The sequence below is a fragment of the Trachurus japonicus genome, chromosome 13 (assembly GCF_045865225.1).
Source record: "Trachurus japonicus isolate A0001 chromosome 13, Traja_1.0".
NCBI lineage: Eukaryota > Metazoa > Chordata > Actinopteri > Carangiformes > Carangidae > Trachurus > Trachurus japonicus.
In genome coordinates, this window is record NC_140919.1 from 8,134,790 (window position 1) to 8,155,832 (window position 21,043).

Genomic DNA, 21,043 nt, shown 5'->3' on the forward strand with positions numbered 1-21,043 from the left:
AACCTCTTCCTGAAGTACTCCTCCTTCTGTGGGTCATTGAACCCTCTGACCTCTGTCACCATGTCAACACAGTAAGGAGGGATCTGATTGGCTGCTGCAGGTCGTGTGGTTATCCAGAGGCAAGCAGAGGGAAGCAGGTTCCCCCTGATGAGGTTGGTCAGCAGCACGTTGACTGAGGTGGACTCTGTCACATCAGTCAGGATCTCAGTGTTGTGGAAGTCCAGAGGAAGTCGACACTCGTCCAGACCGTCAAAGATGAAGACGACCTGGAACTGATCAAACCTGCAGATTCCTTCTTCTTTGGTTTCAGAGAAGAAGTGATGAACAAGTTCCACCAAGCTCAACTTCTTCTCTTTCAGCACATTCAGCTCTCTGAAGGTGAAGGGAAATGTGAAGTGTATGTCCTGGTTGGTTTTGTCTTCAGCCCAGTCCAGAGTGAACTTCTGTGTTAAGACTGTTTTCCCAATGCCAGCCACTCCCTTTGTCATCACTGTTCTGATTGGTTGGTCTCTTCCAGGTGGGCCTTTAAAGATGTCTTCTTGTCTGATGATTGTTTCTGGCCTGTCTGGTTTCCTGGACGCTGTTTCAATCTGTCTGACCTCATGTTCATCATTGACCCCTCCAGCCCCTCCCTCTGTGATGTAGAGCTCTGTGTAGATCTGGTTCAGAAGGGTTGGGTTTCCTGCTTTAGAGATCCCCTCAAACACACACTGGAACTTCTCCTTTAGGACAGATTTTAGTTTACGTCCACAAACGGCAGCAAAATATTCTGAATGAAGAAATGAAAGAAATTAGTTTAGAAAGAAAATATAACATTTGAATTACTCTAAATAACGACTATATGAACATGTTTCCCTCCATGTGTTGATGTCAGTGAACATCTCATTTGTCCATCATGTTGAATCTTTAGAGAAATCCTCTTACTGCTCTGCAGACGCTCAGCCAGCTCCTCCTGCTTCATCCTCCTCAGGAAGTTCACTGTGATCTTCACTAATGCCTCTCTGCTGCTCCTCCTCTGCTCTTCATCCTCACCGTCCAACACCTCCTCATCCTCCCTCTGACTCCCTGAGCATTCTGGGTAATCTGGACTCAGAGCCTTGTGGATCTTCTTCAGCTCGTTCTTGACAAAAGTGACCATGTTCTCCTCCAGCAGCTGGAACAGAAACTCTATGAGTGACAGCATCAAACTAAAACCATGGAGCCAAACATCAGATCCATGTTGGACAGACTGACAATCCACTGGTGTCAAAGTGCAGCATGGAGATGATGGTGAACACAACAGATGTAACAGCAGCTGTTGGACATGTCCTCACCATAAATATGGAGTCCAGGTGTGTTTGATGCTGCTGGGCAGACTGACCACTGGGAACCTCTGAGCTCTCCTGGTCCACTCTGTGGAGGAATCAGTGTCAAGTCAACATCAGGACAGAGAGATAATACAAGATGGACTTTATATGTCTCCTGAGGACATTCACAACAGACAGAGACACTTTGGTTTCAGACCTGGTCCAACAACACGTCGTACAAACTGGTTCTTTTCTACAATAACCTGAGTCTGACTGTCAGTTACAGCTTACATCTGATCAGCTGATCCACATCCTCCTATAAAGTCAATGATCCGGCCCTAATCGACTCCTAGGGCTCTAGTTTCGTCGACCAGGTGAAGTCTGTGATCAGCGCAGCTTCGCCACGCCAACGGGGCGTGGACCAGGTCCATTTCGCAAGATTGGTGGGCCGCGCAGTCAGACTTAGACCGGCGCAACCCCTCCCCTCGTCCCTCCCACCGGCGCAAACGGCAAAGAGGGAGGAGAGAGGGCGGGAGGGAGACAGGAGGAGGAGAGAAAGGCGTGGAGTGAGTTTGACACAGCCGAGTCAGATCTTCACCAATCAAAGGAGCTCCTCTCCTCACCTTTAACTGCGCGGCGGGTGATGCGCGCTGCAAGTTTGTCATTTTATACTTGGACATGGACGGAGGAAACAGCGACGCCAGAGGCCGAACCTCTCCCAGGAGGAAACAGCTGTTTTGGTCCGGAGGTCCGAGCTCAGAGTGACCAATAATGAGTTTACTAATATACTTAACCAGGATTGATCTGATACACTGAGAACCCCTACGCAATCTAAGAAACAACAACTAATAAACTAATAAAGAAACTCACATTTATTCAAACCCTGTGTATAAGATCAGAGGTGTAGGCTACACTAATCACAACATAAACACACACCATGTGGATGAAATCAGCAAGGACGCGCTCTCTCTCTCTCCCTCTCTCTCTCTCTCTCTCTGTCCTCCTCTCTCTCTCTCTCTGTCCGTCTCTTTTTTTCTCTTTTTTTTCTGTGATAGAGATGCTGAGTATACTGTAGTAGGCTATATACTGACTATCTGATACCGAGGCTGTTGTGGTGGACTAAGAGAGATGATGATTTGTGTTTTGTTTTTCATTACGGCTGCGTGATGCGGTCGCACGTGCTTATGAATTAATAAGTAAATAAATAAATACAGCAATCATCACAAGGGCAGAGTGGTATCTCAACACGGCAGCGACATGCAGTCATCCACCCTCAGTCCTGCTTTTGGGACATCCACAGCTGCTTTTCAGTGCCAGTTCGTCCCTGCTGTGTTAATTCAGGTGGAGTTTCCTTTACGCACCGACAGCCTTTGATCTCTGCTTTGATCTGACGTCAGATGTGACGGGACAATCTATATAGATATAAATTCACGTGTTGATTCCGTTAGTTGCATTAAATAGTGGTTATTGTGGATATTTATTGCATTGAAATGTGTCTGGAACTGTGGAGATCTGCCTGTGAGGTCTTGGTGACGTGTGTGCACTGCAGGTCAGTCAGCCAAACTTCCACTGCACCTGCTGCGCTCCGCCCTGCGCTGAGACTAGACCTGGTTGGAGGTGGCGAGCTTTCAGCGCAACTTCGGCGGGACATTTTCGGACGAAACTTCCACTGCACCAAGCTGAATCTGTGACGCCTCCCCCTGCTGCGCCGCCACGCCTATCTCAGCGCAGCGCGATCTGCCAATCTTCCAATCTGACTTTGCGCTAGGCTGCGCTGGTCGAAACTTGCATTAGATCGGCTGCGCTACCTTGCGCCACCTGCGCTGCGCCAGCAAACTAGGGCCCCTAATCTGGAGTTGGTCCCCGGGCGCTGCACCGTGGCTTCCTACTGCTCCCCAGGGATGGGTTAAATGCAGAGAAAGAATTTCACTGTACTAGCTGTATATGTGACCAATAAAGTACCTTTACCTTTACCCACACATGCACGGGGAGAACATGCAAACTCTACGTCAGATTCATGAACGTGTTGTTAAATCAAGAATGTCAGAGAAGGTGAGTTGAGAAGGAAAGTTAAAATGCCCAAACAAAAATCTAAAGCGAGCGTCAGACTCCAAACATGAAAAGAACTTTAGTGCTGAAGTGGAGCGACTGCTGCAGGAAGTGAACAAAAAGCAGCTGTTATATTTAGTAGCGTCAGCAGTGGATGCATTAACGGAAAAAAAGATGCACGGGAAGCTGTCAGTTATTCACTGAATGTGTGTCTGAGTATATATACTATATATAACTCAGTTTTTAATGAAAATCATTGAAATTTGACTCCACAGGAAGAACGTAAGGAAAAACAGGAAAAACTTTGAAATGTAGTTTTGTCTCTTACATCTGATCAGCTGATCCACGTCCTCCTTTAAAGTCTTCTATCCAGCCCTTTGACATGTTGCTCTTTAAAGACACACAGCTGGGTTCAGGAGAGTCTGGTCTCTGCTGCTGGATCCTGAAACAACAACACAAGTGATGTTAAGTAAGGGATAATGCCCGACGAGGTGTCCATTATCAGAAATTAATGGACGACGCGGAGGCGTGAACCGGTTGCTTCCGCGAAGTCCATTAATCTCTGATAATCGGACACCTCGAAGGGCATTATCCCGCTTATACCATGGTCACTTACGAGATAAATACATATTAAATCAATTACTTGTAATTGAATGTTGTTTTTACCGTTAAAATGTTGTTTTTACCGTTAAAATCATACGTCTTTAAGCGGCTGAGCTGAGCGGACTATTTAATAAACTCGTCGGCGATAAAAGAGGAAAAAAGAGCCGCTGTGACCGCAGCGTAACGTTACAGCCAGTGACTCTGCTACAGCCTGATAGTTGATCAGTGAAGGGAGGTGAGGTGACGGCTTAAATGTTACGTGACACAAAGTTTTTCAGAGGTCCAGTGCACTTCTTACCGCTGGTGTGTTTACAGACTCCAGTGCCGTGATGCGCTGAAAAAAAGTTGTTTTGGTCCGAGTGTCCGTTGCCGTGGTTACTAACAAGCGTTTGAGCCAGCGCAGTAATATTTAGAACGTAATCAGGCTATTTTACCGGAACATCTTTATAAGGTAAAGGTAAAGGTACTTTATTAGTCACATATACAGCTAGTACAGTGAAATTCTTTCTCTGCATTTAACCCATCCCTGAGGAGCAGTGGGCAGCCACGGTGCAGCGCCCGGGGACCAACTCCAGATTATGAGCCAGTGCCTTTGGTCAGGGGCACTGACTGGAGGATTAACCTAGCCGACATGTTTTTAGTATAGGTGTCCATTATCACTTTTTAATGGACACCCAGCAGCCAATCAGAATCGAGGATTCACCCAGACCGTGGTATAAATAGTTTTAAAATGGCGTAGGTTTGTTCTCAACAACTGATAAATGTGCACGTTGGAGAAAAACTGATGAAAAATATCTTCAGTTTTTTAATAAGTTACAAACAACTGACTCTTAGAGAGAAAAGCCTTCCTGACTGTTTTAAATTCTGACCTTCCAACAACAGAATGACTGAAGTTAATAGGACGATCCATGGAGAAGTCGCTCTTTAAAGACAGACAGCTGGGTTCAGGAGAGTCTGGTCTCTGCCGCTGGATCCTGAAACAACAACACAACTCATGTTTAACAGTTTTAGGTTTTTAAAACAATTCTCTGCAAAGTTATTTTAAGGGTTACAAATGTTACTGACTTCCTTTTCCTACATTTTGTAACAATGGGCCTCATTCACCAATATCTCTTTAAGTTCATTCATCTTCTATACAGCTCATCCTCACTAGGGTGGAGGGTGAGCTGGAGCCTTTCTCAGCTGACTTTGGGCAGGAGGCGGGGTTCACCCTGGACAGGTCACCAGTCTATCACAGGGCCAACACAGACACACATTCCCACCTATGGGCGATTTAGAGTCACCAGTTAACCTGCATGTCTTTGGTCTGTGGGAGGAAGCTGGAGAGAACCCACACATGCACGGGGAGAACATGCAAACTCTACGTCAGATTCATGAACGTGTTGTTAAATCAAGAATTGTCAGAGAAGGTGAGTTGAGAAAGAAAGTTAAAATGCCCAAACAAAAATCTACAGGGAGCGTCGGACTCCAAACATAAAAAGAACTTTAGTGCTGAAGTGGAGCGACTGCTGCAGGAAGTGAACAAAAAGCAGCTGTTATATTTTGTCAGCAGTGGATGCAATAACAGAAACAAAGATGCATGGGAAGCTGTCAGTCATTCACTGAACATGTGTCTGAGTTATAACTCAGTTTTTAATGAGAATCATTGAAATTTGACTCCACAGGAAGAACTTTCAACAGAAACTCAAAAGCTTTGAAATTTAATTTTGTCTCTTACATCTGATCAGCTGATCCACGTCCTCCTTTAAACTCAATGTCTAAGCCCTTTGATATGTTGCTCTTTAAAGACAGACAGCTGGGTTCAGGAGACTCTGCTGCTGGATCCTGAAACAACAACACAACTGATAAATGTGCATGTTGAAGAAAAACTAATGAAAAATATCTTCAATCTTTTAATAAACACAACAACTGACTTTTAGAGAGAAAAGTCTTTCTGACGGTTTTAAACTGACCTCTCAAAAACAGATCGCCTCATGTTAAACTGACAACGACCGATGGACTCAGTGCTGTATCCAGGTCCAGGTCCAGGTCCAGGTCCAGGTCCAGGTCCAGCAGACTGTGGCTTGTGCTGCTGCTTTGGCCTTGAACACAACACACACAGAGCTTTGAGTGTGAATAATGATGGAGCAGTGATCTGAGTCATGGACAGTTAGAGATGCTCATCTGACCTTTGACCTGTGGTCTGGCTCTGACGTCCCCCACACAGAGTGGTTTTAGAGGGAGGGGCTCCCTCCTCTCTGTCCTCACACTGATCCATGCTGCTGAGCTCACATCCACATCAGCTCACACACACTTTGTAGCTTCACCTGCAGAGGAAACACACATCATTCATCTGCACAGCAGCTCACATGTCCATCATGTCTCCAGCTGCTCCTCCACTGATTGGCTCTTCTTGTCTGCTTCATATCAGTGTCAGTTGAATGCAGTCACACAGCAGTGAGGAAGAGGAAGCTGCCATCAGCTGCTGTACTTCTACTATCAGTCCACTAGATGGCGTCATGAAGCTGCAGCCCAGCAACATGATCCATGGACCACTGTTTCCATCCACTGACACACACAAGGACTGAGATCCACTGAGTTGATGTGACACAGTCTCTGTGTGGACAGCGTCCCTGTAGAAAACCACTGGATCAAACAAGCTACAGCTGATTATTACACACACAACAACTGGGCCAAGACTTATTTCACCTCACAGCTCCACTATCACAACATTCAGTCATTTCACTCACACTGGAAATTCAAAGAGAGAAAAACACTCTTCAGCTGCCTCTGACACTTATTGTCTCTGTCCATCCATTCATCGTCTGCTCCATCAAATGTCACAAAATACAGACAAATGATGCGTTCAAGCTCCTCTCAGTCTGAGGCCATGTCTTCAACATGGATCTATTATAAGACAGATAATATAATACATCCAGGTCTTCAAATGTCTTGTTTTGTCACAGCAACAATCAAAGAGACAAACATATTCAGTTAACAGTCAAATCAAACAGAGAAAACAAGGACATATTCAGTTTTTGAGGCTGAAAACTGAAAATTTCTGCTTGAAAAATGTTGATTGAACAACTGTTGCAACTTATTTCAAGTGAAAATCTGCTTGAAAGAAGTAAAAAGTGTCTTAAAACAAGCTGCTTTTAATATGATGTGTCTTATTTTAAGTAGAATGAGATTTGTTTTGACTAGAAATGACATTTTGACTAGAAATAAGACAAATATTCTTGCTAAGATACTTGAGTTTTTGCAGTGTAATGCTGCATTAGCATCAAAACAAAGAAGGCTAATAAAAAATGATAATAGCTACATACGTAGTCTAAGAAAAAAAAGTGGAAAAGTTAGGGGGAGGGGCCCACTTTAGTATTCTTTAAGGGGGCCCAGAATTCCTAGCAACGGCCCTGGCCAGACATGCTGTGGTTTCATCTTTAATCATGTGTTTCTGAGCTCATCAGGTGTTTTTAATCTACAACCTGCAGCTGGAAAGTGACCAGTAGCTTCACCTGTCAGGTACATGAGCTGCAGTACACAGTAAAAAATGGGGTGTCAATATTTCATCCATCCATCCATCCATCCATCCAGTCAACCTATTTTAACCTAGATAGAGTATTTATAAATATATGGAGAGTAAACACACTCTAAGAGTAGAGTTAAAAGTCAGTGTTAACTCCTGTAGACATGCAGTGCAACTTTAACTCTACAGAGTGACATCTTTTAACACTCTGGCGGCGCTGCAGCACATTGACGGTTAGTCTGGAGTAAATTTTACTCTATTTTTGAGTGGGACCAAATGTTATCTGAAATTGAGTTAAATTCAACTCTATAAGAGTTGAATTGACACAATGTTTTTACTGTGTATAAGCAGTAAGTAGCACAACAAGGAAATACTCAAGGAGAGTACAAGTAACTCACAACTGTACTGCACTAAATGTACTCAGTTACTGTGAAGAACCTGATGCTGAACATTGATCAACACCAGAAAATCAATCATCAATAAAGAAAACTATCACTATTGATCAGTGATAGGCAGAAACAGCTTCTGCTTTTATTCCAGCGCTTCTACCGACAACATCCACACAACATGGCGGACACGGTTCTGTCGGTCCAGACTTTACAGTTACAGCTCTGACTCAGCTACAGTAACATTATAATAACACAACAACAACACAACAACAAGTTGAAGGGCAGAGAACTCAGGTAACGACAGGTGTTAACGAGGAAAAACATTCAGACTGTTCACCTTACCTTCACACGACGAAATCAACTGCGACACAACTGCTGGGACAACGTTCAACTTTAGCACTTTGAACTGTGACTCACCTGTTGGTCGTGATGTTATCTTATCTGGATTAATTACCTTCTGCTTCTTTGCACTTTGCTCCAAGAAATAAAATCCAAAGTGAACAAAGAACATTTATCACACACAAAATATTAACATGAAGGTGAACTGAACCATAGACTATGACAATTATCTGTCACTGACATCAAACACTCTATAAACAGTTATTGGTAGTCTAACAGCTATAATAGTGCTGTGATGTCACTTATTGTCCAGCAGGGGGTTTAAAGCAGAAGTAAGCGATCCGGTGGTTTTGTCTAACTTCCTGTCAGCAGATGGAGTTAGCAGTCCCCGCCCTCGTCCCTACGTCACCACATTCACGCGCATCCCTTGGCTGCACACACAGAGAGGACCGCCCCTTTATGCCGTTCTCTCTCCTCATTGGATAAAGGTTGTAGGATACAAGGAAAGTTTTCTCCTCGGCTTACAGCGGAGCAGAGTGACTGACAGACCCGTGTTTCAGACCAAACACTCTAGAAGTGATTGCTGTCGGAAGATAGAACTATTTAAGACTTATATTAACACAAGTATTTCGCTACCTTCTGCTTTAATACAAGTAGATACATCAGGAGGAAACCACTGGAGTGAAATAGAGAGCCTAAGCGGAAGCAGGAAGTAACGTCGCCATGGGACCTCAACTCAGAAAACGTCTCCATGTGAACGGGAGTCAAAGTTTTATTTCGTGATCCGATTGAATAGTGTGATGATAAAACTCTCTGACCTCTATCTGTTTAAAACATCACGTTTCATTAAGAGAAATCAGCAGTTTGTTGTAAAACTATTGTAAAATAAAACTCCTTAAAAATCCGTAACCAGAAAGACAACAAGTCGCATAGGTGACGTCACCACATGATGTCCTTCCTTTCCCGTGTCAGTTGGTGACGTATTTTTAGTGGGACACAGATCTGTAGTCCGTAGAGCGTCTGTACACTAAATACATTCTTCCGTTGCCGTTTTACGATAAACTGCTGATTTCTCTTCATGAAACGTGATGTTTTAAACAGGTAGAGGTCAGAGAGTTTTATCATCACACTATTCAATCACATTAGAAATAAAACTTTGACTCCCATTCACTTATTTGGAGTTTTTTTCCGAGTTGAGGTCCCATGGCGACGTTAATTCCTGCTTCCGCTCAGGCTCTCTATCCCCAAGTCTGACTGATCTCCAAGGTTTCAGAGAGATGGAGAGTGTGTGAGCAATGGAAACTCCACATACACACAGCAAGAGATGAAGTGAAGACATGAAGCACAGAGTCAGAGGTAAGGAAGAATTGATTGATTGATTGATTGATTGATTGATTGATTGATTGATTGATTGATTGATTGATTGATTGATTGATTGATTGATTGATTGATTGATTAATTGATTGATTGATATCTTTTTTTTTTTCTTAAGGTTTGAAAGGTTTATTCACACATACACACAGACACATACAATACATATTTGTGTGAATCAGGTCTCCCATTGAAGCTACCAAAAGCTTATTGCGGGAGCCTGGATACATATAACACAAAACAATACAGCATATACAAGACTACAATACACATGAAACATTAACAGTATGAATGCACACACACACACACACACACAACAAGCACGTACAAAACTAACAATACAGTACATGAAACATTAACAGACGTTAGACAACGTGGACCCCAAGCAGTACCAACAGAAGCTTTTCATAACATGTAGATAAAAAAGCAGATGATAATTAAATTTACATTCAATTTACTATAGTTCAGATGTTCAATGGTTGCAGCTTATATATATAAACTAAGTCATTTAATTTTTAGCTTTTTCTTGAAAATGGAAATGGACGTCTCCACCTTCAAGCTCTCATCTAGCTCGTTCCAGAGCTGCGGCCCTCTGCGCCTTCGATCATGTAAACGACAATGTAAAAAAATGAAATAAATAAGATAAAATAATAATATAATAAGGAAATAAGTGAACAGCAAAAATGTATACACAAAAAAAGTAACATTTCATAAGCAACGCAGTTTACATGAGCGAAAAGGAGTAGGAAGAAGTATAAACTTATCTAATCCTACCCCTATAATTTTAACTATATGTTCATTTTGCACATTACTCATTTTAATCCAAATAGTAAGTAAGCAAACACCTTGTGTGAATTATTCAATGTACCTCTGGAGAATCATTTCTTTATGTCTCTTTTTAAACATGATTACACTCGAAATGTTTTTGATTTCAGTACTCATATTATTCCACAGTTTTACTCCACAAATGGTGATACAGAAACTTTTCTTTGTTGTGCGAGCTCTGCCAACCTTTAGATTTGATTTCTCTCTTAAATCATAACCTTGCTCTCTTTCATGAAACATTCTCTGAATATTTCTTGGTAGCAGATAGTTCCTTGCTTTATATAATACTCGGGCTGTTTTATGCTCCACCAAATAAAACAGTTTTAGAGTTTTAGATTTCCAAAATAAGTCATTGGTGTGTGCCCCATAATCAACCCTGTGAATAATTCTCATTGCTCTTTTTTGCGGTATGAAAAGTGGCTGAAGTGCAGTTTTGTATGTGTTTCCCCATGTCTCTGTACAGTACTCTAAATAAGGAAGAATCAGTGAATTGTACAGAATATAGAGTGATTTATAATCAAGGTAGGACATGCTTTGCTTTTACCAAAACTGAAATGCTGCGAGACAGTTTAGATTTGATATGTTGAATGTGAGGTTTCCAGCAAATTTTGTCATCTATTATCACTCCCAGGAATTTATTTTCATTTACTCTTTCAATATTTACACCATATTTGATTGTATAGCCTATTTTACAGTTTCCAGATAACATGATTTTTGTTTTGTTCAGATTTAGTGATAATTTATTCTTTAGTCAAACCATTTTTTAATTTTACTTAACTCTGAAGTGATGACATCCAAAAGTTGCTGCAAAGGGCGGGGACTGCTAACTCCATCGGCTGACAAGAAGTTAGCCAAAACCACCAGATCGCTTACTTCTGCTTTAAAGGGATAGTTCAACATTTTGGCAAATTGGCCCATTGCCATAATTGCTATAGTCATAGCAGTAGGTTCGTTACCTTTAATTGTAGGTGTAAGCTATTTTTAGTACAGCGGAGCGCAGCAGCAGGCTGCTCAGAGCTACGCTATGGAGGCTAAGGGAATTTCTTGGTTTCCCTCATTAAACTCATCAAATTCAACATCCCAAAACTCCACAGCGCTTTTGTAGACAAGTTGTGACCTGCACAACCACCACGCTATGAGATAATGACGGAACGATACGAAACGGAGCCGTTTTCGAGGTAAATACAGGGTAAATACGGAGACTGCTTGCTGAAAAACTGTCCCTGAACGCAACGCGCATCAGCGGTTTTGTATGAATTTACCTCGAAAACGGCTCCGTTTCGTATCGTTCCGTCATTATCTCATAGCGTGGTGGTTGTGCAGCTCACAGCTTGTCTACAAAAGCGCTGTGGAGTTTTGGGATTTTGTATTTGATGAGTTTAATGAGGGAAACCAAGAAATTCCCTTAGCCTCCATAGCGTAGCTCTGAGCAGCCTGCTGCTGCGCTCCGCTGTACTAAAAATAGCTTACACCTACAATTAAAGGTAACGAACCTACTGCTATGACTATAGCAATTATGGCAATGGGCCAATTTGCCAAAATGTTGAACTATCCCTTTAACTGACGCAGAAACTACTAGTCCTTGGGCCAGACCAGAGTGGGCAAAACCTTACCTATACTAAATTGTTTTTAGGGTCAATATAAGTAAATTAAAATATGATAGCCTTTTCATAGGAGCAGCTTTTTATATTTTTGTTTTCGCATTCTGTCTGTCTGCCTACATCTATCTATCTATCTATCTATCTATCTATCTATCTATCTATCTATCTATCTATCTATCTATCTATCTATCTATCTATCTATCTATCTATCTATCTATCTATCTATCTATCTATCTATCACACTTTGTAGCTTCTCCTGCAGAGGAAACTCTGCTTCATATCAGTGTCAGTTGAATGCAGTCACACAGCAGTGAGGAAGAGGAAGCTGCCATCAGCTGCTGTACTTCTACTATCAGTCCACTAGATGGCGTCATGAAGCTGCAGCCCAGCAACATGATCATGGACCACTGTTTCCATCCACTGACACACACAAGGACTGAGATCCACTGAGTTGATGTGACACAGTCTCTGTGTGGACAGCGTCCCTGTAGAAAACCACTGGATCAAACAAGCTACAGCTCATTATTACACACACAACAACTGGGCCAAGACTTATTTCACCTCACAGCTCCACTATCACAACATTCAGTCATTTCACTCACACTGGAAATTCAAAGAGAGAAAAACACTCTCCAGCTGCCACTGACACTTATTGTCTCTGTCCATCCATTCATCCTCTGCTCCATCAAATGTCACAAAATACAGACAAATGATGCGTTCAAGTTCCTCTCAGTCTGAGGCCACGTCTTCAAATGTCTCGTTTTATCACAGCAACAATCAAAGAGACAAAAATATTCAGTTTACAGTCAAATCAAACAGAGAAAACAAGGAAATCTTGAGGCTGAAAACTGAAAATTTCTGCTTGAAAAATGCTGATTGAACAACTGTTGCAGCTCTAACAGATTCTCCACAACAATATTGATAATATTTGTGTTCAATAACCATCTTTAATCATGTGTTTATGAGCTCATCAGCTGTTTTTAATCTACAACCTGCAGCTGGAAAGTGACCAGTAGCTTCACCTGCCAGGTACATGAGCTGCAGTACAAGCAGGAAGTAGCACAACAAGGAAATACTCAAGGAGAGTACAAGTACCTCACAAATGTACTGCACTAAATGTACTCAGTTACTTTGAGGAACCTGATGCTGAACATTGATCAACACTGGAAAATCAATAATCAATACTGTCAGTTCAGTATTCATCAGACGTATATAGTCATAAACTGTATATTGCTGTTGAAGCAGGAGCCTGTGACTCATTTGATACAGTGCTGTCTTTCTGAACATCATCTAGAGCCTTAAAAACCCCAGAGCCCCTCAGTCCACATGACAGACCACTCACCACAGTCTGTCGGTCCAAACTTTACAGCTGTGACTCAGCTACAGTAACATTATAATAACACAACAACAACACAACGTTCGCCTTACCTTTACAGGAGAAAAATAACTGCGACACAACTGTTGGTTCAAGGTTCACCTTTGAAACTTTGAACTGTGACTCACCTGTTGGACGTGGGGTTGTTATCTTACCTGGACTATTTCATTACCCCCCACCCCCTTGTGGTATATTGATGTGTTGATGAAAAGAAAGGATCACCGCCGACACGTCTTCACTTGCATTCAAAAAGGAGTTTATTAACAAGAAGAAGAACAGTTTACAAAAAATGCTGAATCCTGGAGCATCTCTGGTGCCAATGTGAGATCTCTCTCCCTATGGCTCAAAACCATAGCTTTATATGCTTTCTAACTCCAAAACTCCACCTTCTCCCAACATAAAGATATGGCTTTCCATATTAGGCAATAACATACACAGTTCATATTCTATGTTCATGAAAATGAGGCAGGATCTATGTAATTTTACGACTTTACATTCATCTTCCAGATGAAGCTAATCAACTTAGTTAAGACTCTCACAGGAAACATGTGATTAACAGAACACACATCCAGGATACATTTCACAAGGGTCACTCTTCTCTGTCTCATCTATCACTGTTACTAAACATCTTATGGAACATCTTCATATATCTGTAAATGTATGTGCGTCTATCTCTCTTACAACATCTGCCTTCGATTCGTTTACTTCTAAGCAAAACATGTCCATGAAGTAAAGCACCAACTCACACTTTCCTTCAGTTCCAAAACAGGGCACACATACAAAGAAGAACTCAAGAGATTCAAGATTCAAGATAGATTTATTGTCATTGTATGGTTGATACAACGAAATCACATTGCACTCAATATGCTGGGCTCAATATAAAAACAATTAAATACTCTAGTAAAGTTAAAAAGTATACTCATCCATACATCGTCTCATCCATTCAGTCACATTCACGCCATCATACATCACACCATTTACTCAGTACCTTGTATGCATTAAAAAATGAAGAACGTAATACATGGTGATTATATAAGATATTAGAGCAAAAAGTTCAGGTGGATAATACACTACACCCTCCACCACACACACACACACACAAGGAATCCTGCTGAGACCTGTTTAAAGCGTGAAGTTGCAAAGCAGTTGTAAATCCAGCATTTGTCATTGATACTGTAATACATTTTTTACCCTGAAGATGTATATACAGTGTATATATGTTTTTTGGCCATTTTTGCCTTTATGGATAGTATAGTTGAGAGAGACAGGAAACGGCGCGGGATTCGAACCGGGGCCGACTGCAGCAAGGACTGTGCCTCTATACTGTACAAGGGGCGCCTGCTCTAACCACTACGCCACGCAACGCCCCATCCTGAAGATGTTTGAGGTAACGTAGATCTGCTACCACCTTTGTTAACCCGGTCTGGTCCGGTAATAGGGCTCGAAAGGTCATGTGATTCCGTGATGCATTGTGGGCCGTAATCGCCATTCTTACGGGCAACAGTTTACTTTGCCATGGGAACTCATGGTAGAGACCGCAGGACAGAGCGAGAGAGAAAGGACACTAATTGCTGCGTATTTAACAACATAACAAGTTTTTATGATAAATAACTGGTGTGAAAATGTTGTGAGCACACCAACATTTGTCGTGTGATGGAGGAGAAAGTAAGGTTTGGTCGTTTTGACGGCAGCTATCCAAGCCATTCAGCGCCTCTTGGTCAGCTCTGGTCAGCTCTGAGACCCGAGGTCCTTGGCTGGTTTCCAAGCAGAAAACAGAAAAAATCTCAGCCCATTGAGCTTTTTGCTGTTGTGATCATGCCAACGATTGTGGCAGCTAATCACACAACAAGTCTGCACCATCTCACCGGCACAAAAAAGAAAAACACTACTGAAAACTTTCTACCGAGGATACTCTACCATAGACACTCCACTACAACCGCTTTCGAAATGCCCGCAAAGCCCACAATGCATTGCGGTTTCCCCACCCCGTTACGTCACCCGTTCGAGCCCCATAGAGGCAAGAGAGCACCCACCGCAGACAGGTAAGTATGGAAATAGACAAAACTTTATTTTTAATGAATTATTAATCAATAAGTTAGGGACGTCTGCAGCCCACAGGCCAACAAGGGCAGCTCCAGCAGGACAGGCAGGTACTCCACCATCCAACATATGCGGGTCAAACCCCACTTCTGTCACTAGGGGGAGGTAGAGCGCTGCACGGACAGTAAGCTGCCCTAAAAGGAGACCGCTGGCACAGTTATGTCAGTACATTAAAAGCCTTTTATTACAGTAAAACAAAGTAATATTGACACAGACATGAACTAACAGGACAACATACAGGTAGTTGATATGCAGATAATTAAGACCAATGACTTATCCTCCCCCAGCCTGATGATGAGACCCCCTCGTGGGGTCTAGACGATGGGGATACACCTGGAGAGTCTGGACTGGAGCACAGATGAGGCACGGCTACTCCCCGGTCCCTCGCTACCTAAAGGAGGTTTCTGGCCTCCCCTCTTGATACAGGACTGATCAACACGACAAACTCCCCTACTCAGCTGTCTTCACTGCCGGCAGCACTATAAACTGCAAACAGCACCCACCCGCAGCACTATGTCAGATCATCTTGATTTTTTGACAAAGATATACAGTTGCAATAAAAAGTATGTGAACCCTTTGGAATTTCCTAGTTTTCTGCTGGAAATGCTTTGCTTTCTAATGGGGAAATGTTCTTTTTTTAATTAATAGATTTTTTTTTTTAGTAATTCTTGAACGTATGGTGTAAAAATGGCGCTGCATATTAGCATAACATCATGTCAAAGGAGAAGTATGTTATGGGTGTTAGTATAGAACCACCTACTGGTTGTTCTGTGGTACTGCACTTTACGGAAAGCCACACAGTCTCCCAGCCTGCTTTGCGCTGTGTTATGTTGTTTGTATGTCACTTACCGTTGGGACTAAAGTAGCAGTGAAGCTAAGGACTCTGTCTCTTCTTTATTACACCATTACACTAAAACATGGTGTCAGAAGTGGGATCTTGTCTCGCGAATCCGGTGTACGAAGATATAAAGTCAACGACGGAGGTGTACAAGTCGCTAACAGTTACCGAGAATGTCTGAAGCAGCGCCGGTGCAACGCCAGGAAATAGCCATGGCCGCGAACATTCCTCCGCCGACTCCGATGAAGCTCAGCGGCAACATGAGCGCAAATTGGGAAATCTTCAGAGCTGAATATGAGGATTATGCTTTAGCGACGGGCTTGGTGACGAGGTCCAAGGAGGTTCAGGCGGCGACTTTGAGGAGTGTTATGGGAGCAGAGTGTCGACATGTCTACAAGCACAACTTAACTCTGAGCGCGGATGAGCGGGCGGACGTGGCCGTCATCTTGGACTCATTGGAACAGTACTTTAAACCGTCAAAGAATGTGATATATGAGCGCTACATTTTCGGATGCTGCAAACAGGAGGAAGGTGAGACAATTGACTGTTTTGTGACGAGACTCAGGGAGAAAGCCGCTACTTGTGATTATGGAGCCTTACGTGACGAATTGATAAGGGATAAAATAGTTATCGGCATCGCTAATGAGGGCACGCGCAGAAGGTTGCTGAGGGAGAAGGATTTGACGTTAGCCACCGCTATTGAGGCATGTCGTGCAGCCGAGTTGAGTGAATGGCAGTTGAGATCCATGGAGCAGGAGAGATCTCACTTGGACAATGTCAACGCTATGGTGAAACACACATTCAGCAGACCATCAAACACAACAGAAAAAATGAGGCGGCATCCCCGATCACAAGCAGAGGGTCATGTCTTATGCAAGTACTGTGGCACATCTCATGGGTGGGGTAAAGAACACTGCCCTGCATATGGCAAAACCTGTAATGCTTGTGGTGCTGCCAACCACTTTGCAAGGGTTTGCAACAAAACAAAGAACAGAAGTGGAAAACTTCACGCAGTAGAGGGACTGGACACTGACATAGAAGACACTGCTATGGAAACAAATGATGTGTATGCTTTAGAGAACATTGGTGCTGTGGAGTCAAAAGGCAAGAAATGGTTTGTTAATCTTTGGCTGAATGGTAAATTACAGAAGTGTCAGCTCGACTCAGGGGCTACTTGCAACGTCATGAGTCTCAGGGACAAGAAGAGACTAGCCCCGAGGGGAAAACTGAAACCAAGCAGCACCATGCTGAAAATGTACTCAGACCAGGGACTGCCATCACTAGGGGTTTTCACTACAGACTGTGTTGTACGGGACCGCTCATACAAACTGGAGTTTGAAGTTGTGAACACACGAGAGCTGCCACTGCTGTCAGGCTCAATGTCAGAGGAAATGGGACTCATGCGCTTCACCATCCCCACAGAGCTCAGGGTGGATCGTCTCAATGCAGTGGACAACAGTCTTACCTTGCCTCTCTCCAGAAATGCGGTTATCACATCATACCAGGATGTCTTCACTGCTCCGGTGGAGGCACTTCCAGGAGAGGTCCATTTTGAGCTGGACCCAGAAGTTCAGCCGGTGCAGTGTGCGCCACGCAACGTCCCTGTGGCCATGAAGGAAGCTGTGAAGGCTCAGCTGGACAGATATGAAGCAGAGGGCCATATCACATCAATCAGTGAGCCCACGGACTGGATCAGCAATATGGTTATTGTCAAAAGACCGGAAAAGCTGCGCATATGCTTGCAGCCGCACCATCTCAACCGAGCACTTAAGCGATCGCATTACATCATGCCCACTCTGGAGGATGTGCTTTACAAGCTGCCCAAAGCCAAAGTTTTCACACTGGTCGACGCAAGGGAGGCTTTCCTGCAGTGTAAGTTGGACGAAGCCAGCAGTCTCATGACCACTTTTTGGACACCCTGGGGCCGGAAAAGATGGTTGAAACTGCCATTTGGTGTGTCAGTGGCCCCAGAGGTGTACCAAAGGAAGCAGCATGAGTTGTTGGCAGGGCTTCAGGGAGTGGAGCCTATAGCAGACGACATCCTTGTTGTTGGCTGTGGCGACAGTACAGATGAGGCAGTCAAAGACCATGACGCAAAGCTGATAGCCCTTCTGGACCGCTGTCGTCATGTCAAGTTGCGCCTCGGTGTCAAGAAACTGCAGTTTAAAGTATCTGAGGTGCGTTTCCATGGACACATATTGTCAGCTGCAGGTCTGAAAGCTGACCCAGAGAAAATCAGAGCTGTTTTGGACATGCCAGCTCCATCTGATGTAAAGGGGGTGCAGAGGCTTATTGGATTTGTGACTTATCTGGCAAAGTTTCTTCCACAGCTGTCTGAAGTTTGCGAGCCACTGAGGAGGCTCACGGACAAGGAGGCAGTGTGGCACTGGCTGCCGAAGCACGAGGCGGCTGTGCGGGAGATAAAGCGCCTTGTGACAATGACGCCGGTGCTGCGATACTATGATGTGTCAAAACCTGTCACTGTGCAGAGTGACTCCAGCCAGCATGGCTTGGGCTGCTGTCTGATGCAGGAGGGGCAGCCGATTGCATTCGCTTCGAGGGCTCTCACCCCTACAGAGCAGAACTATGCACAGATTGAGAAAGAATGCCTCAGCATAGTGTTTGCCTGCCAGCGCTTCCATCATTACCTGTATGGACGAAATACAATCACAGCGGAAACCGATCACAAGCCTCTCATAGCGATCTTCAGTAAGCCTCTTCTGAATGCTCCCAAGCGTTTACAGAGCATGCTGCTGGCCCTGCAGAACTATAACCTGCAAGTGATCTACAAACCAGGACCAGAAATGTACATGAGTGATACATTGAGCAGGGCTGTTGCTTTAAACACACACCTCGGAGCAAGACAGGCAGAGCACACAGTCTGCAGTATGGCGGACGAGCAACTGGTTGTTGAGCACATAAACATGGCTGACTATCTTAATGTCACAGACAAAAGACTGATACAGATAAGGCAACACACAGACAAGGACTGTCAGCTGCAAGCTGTGAAGGCCACTATCCTGGCAGGCTGGCCGGCCATCAAAGAGGAAACTGAGCAGGCAGTTAGAGAATACTGGCCTGTTAAAGAGGAGTTGAGTGTGCAAAATGGACTGTTGTTTAGAGGACAGAGAGTGGTGATCCCCAAGTCGCTGCGCGCTGAAATGCTAGCCAGAGTACACTGCAGTCACATTGGTGGTGAGGCCTGCTATAGACAAGCGAGGGAGACCTTATACTGGCCTGGAATGCAGAGTGAAATAAAGGACTTTGTCAGTAAATGCACAACATGCAATGAGTATGCCACCAAGCAGCAAAAAGAGACAATGTTGAGCCATGAACTGCCCACACGCCCATGGCAGATCGTGAGCCTAGATCTGTTTCAACACAATGGGAAAGATTTCCTGTTGTTAGTTGATCACTTCTCAGATTTCTGGGAGATTGATGTTCTGCCGGACCTCAGCGCAGAGACAACGATAAAACGCTGCAAGGCTCAATTTGCCCGCTATGGGCAGCCCGACAGGGTCATCTCAGATAATGGGCCCCAGTTTGCTTGTGCTCAGTTTCGCCAGTTTTCAGTGGAGTGGGAGTTTGAGCATATCACTTCTTCACCAAGGCATCCCAAGGCCAATGGAAAGGCAGAGGCAGCTGTCAAAATTGCAAAGAATTTATGCAAGAAAGCACTCAGAGATGGTAAAGATGCATGGAAGGCAATATTGCAATGGAGAAACACCCCTACAGAGGGAATGGACAGCAGTCCTGCCCAGCGTCTGATGGCTCGGAGGTTGAAATCAGCTTTGCCGGTGGCGTCCACACTCCTTGAGCCCCGAGTCATTACAGATGTGGTTAACAAATTACGTCACAGGACGCAGGTCTCCAAACTCATCTATGACAGAACGGCTAAGGATTTGCCCGAGCTCGCCAGGGGAGATGCAGTTCGGATGAAACCACTACCAGGGGACAGGACAGGCATCTGGCGGCGAGGGCTGTGTCTGCAGAAGGTGGCTCCACGGTCATATCTGGTGGAGGTCGAGGGTTCACTCTATCGTCGAAATCGGGTCGATCTACGTGTGGCAGAGCCGCTGTCAGCACATGACACTATGACTGGGTCAGAGTCGTCCATGTCAGAAGTCAGTGGATTTCAGGCACCGAGTGAACAGACTGAGTGTGAGGGAGCTGGCAGGTCCTCTCCTCAGCCTGCTCCTAGTGGGCTTCATGGTGGTTTGCGTGCCTCTGGCCCGCCTGAGACGTCAGGCACTGCTGCTGTCTCCTCCCCTTCCCCTGCTTGCTCCCGCTATGGCCGGCTGTTACGGCCGCCAGACAGACTGAACCTTTAAGTTAATGTGGACTGAGTTCTACAGTGTTGGTGTGCACGCTCCCTTTGGTGTGAAAAGAAAGACAAAAAAAAAGAAAAAAAGATAGGGAGGACATGGGAGGACTGTTTGTGTTACATGGGTCATGTTTACTGTGTGACTATGTTATGTTACAGATGTAGATAATTTAAGGCTGAATGAAGAATCTTTTCAGAAATGTGATTTACTGAAAGAGCAGATTGAGATTAAGTTCACATTGTTGACAGAACTATGTAGTTGGTTAAGGTCATAGTTCATAAGAGTTGGGTTACTTAAAGAAAGGGGAGATGTTATGGGTGTTAGTATAGAACCACCTACTGGTTGTTCAGTGGTAGCCTACTGCACTTTACGGAAAGCTACACAGTCTCCCAGCCTGCTTTGCGCTGTGTTATCATGTTTGTATGTCACTTACCGTT

At 44.0% G+C, this 21,043-nt stretch overlaps 2 protein-coding genes across 2 annotated transcripts in view; both read right to left on the minus strand.

Annotated features, from left to right (window-relative positions):
• The window catches only part of LOC146975364 (protein NLRC3-like), an 80,711-nt gene that overhangs the window by 12,858 nt on the left and 46,810 nt on the right, over positions 1-21,043 (minus strand). The gene's annotated exons all lie outside the window — the stretch shown is intronic.
• LOC146975365 (uncharacterized) lies at positions 827-1,620 on the minus strand. The gene is made up of 3 exons (XM_085794604.1): positions 1,578-1,620; positions 1,314-1,392; positions 827-1,153 (listed from the first exon to the last, which is right to left on the minus strand). The coding sequence occupies exons 2-3, from the start codon at positions 1,314-1,316 to the stop codon at positions 827-829; spliced, it is 330 nt and encodes a 109-aa protein (XP_085650730.1). The 5' UTR covers positions 1,317-1,392; positions 1,578-1,620.